Source organism: Fulmarus glacialis, unplaced genomic scaffold (assembly GCF_000690835.1).
Source record: "Fulmarus glacialis isolate BGI_N327 unplaced genomic scaffold, ASM69083v1 scaffold34972, whole genome shotgun sequence".
In the NCBI taxonomy this organism is placed as follows: Eukaryota; Metazoa; Chordata; class Aves; order Procellariiformes; family Procellariidae; genus Fulmarus; species Fulmarus glacialis.
The window spans coordinates 4,066-4,593 of NW_009196514.1; the positions used below are offsets into that span (position 1 = coordinate 4,066).

The window sequence follows — 528 nt, forward strand, 5'->3', positions numbered from 1 at the left end:
GTGGTGAGGCGGCGGCGGGGGCGGAGCTGCTCGCCTGTGCCAGCGGGGATGCCTGGGTCACTCGCTGCCTGTCCAGCGAGTTAGGGATCAGCCCCCTGGCCCAGCTTTCTGCCCCCCTACTCTCTGCACACTTGGGGTTTTTTCCTACCCTATCTTTGGGTGCCTTTCTGCAGACCCTGGAAGAGTACAGAAGTCCCACAGGACCAAGAGGAGCTCCGAGCCCTGCTGTCTGGGCTGCCGGGCTCCTCTCTCCAGGCATAAAAATCAGATTTCGTAGCAGGCAGCAAACACCCATACTAGCAACAGCAGGTCCCCCAGCCCCAGCCTCCCCGGTGGCACAAGTGCCAGGGTCTGTCCCTTGGAGACTGGCCAGTGGACTCACCACAGAGTGATGGAAGAGCAGCTCCCAGGACTGGTGAAGTTTCTGATTGCACAACATGTCCACAAAGTCTTCAAGGAAATAACCTGGGAACAGAGGGGCTGTGAGCAAAGAAGCGGGGCCAGGAAGGGCTGTGCCAAGGGACCCCC

At 60.2% G+C, this 528-nt stretch overlaps 1 protein-coding gene across 1 annotated transcript in view; it reads right to left on the bottom strand.

Annotated features, from left to right (window-relative positions):
- TLCD2 (TLC domain containing 2) overlaps nucleotides 1-528 on the bottom strand; it is a gene marked incomplete at its 5' end in the record, with an annotated part of 3,236 nt that overhangs the window by 1,580 nt on the left and 1,128 nt on the right. The window contains one exon of the mRNA XM_009572215.1: nucleotides 383-465. Coding sequence (XP_009570510.1) covers nucleotides 383-465 — 83 coding nt within the window. The remainder of the gene's footprint in view (nucleotides 1-382; nucleotides 466-528) is intronic.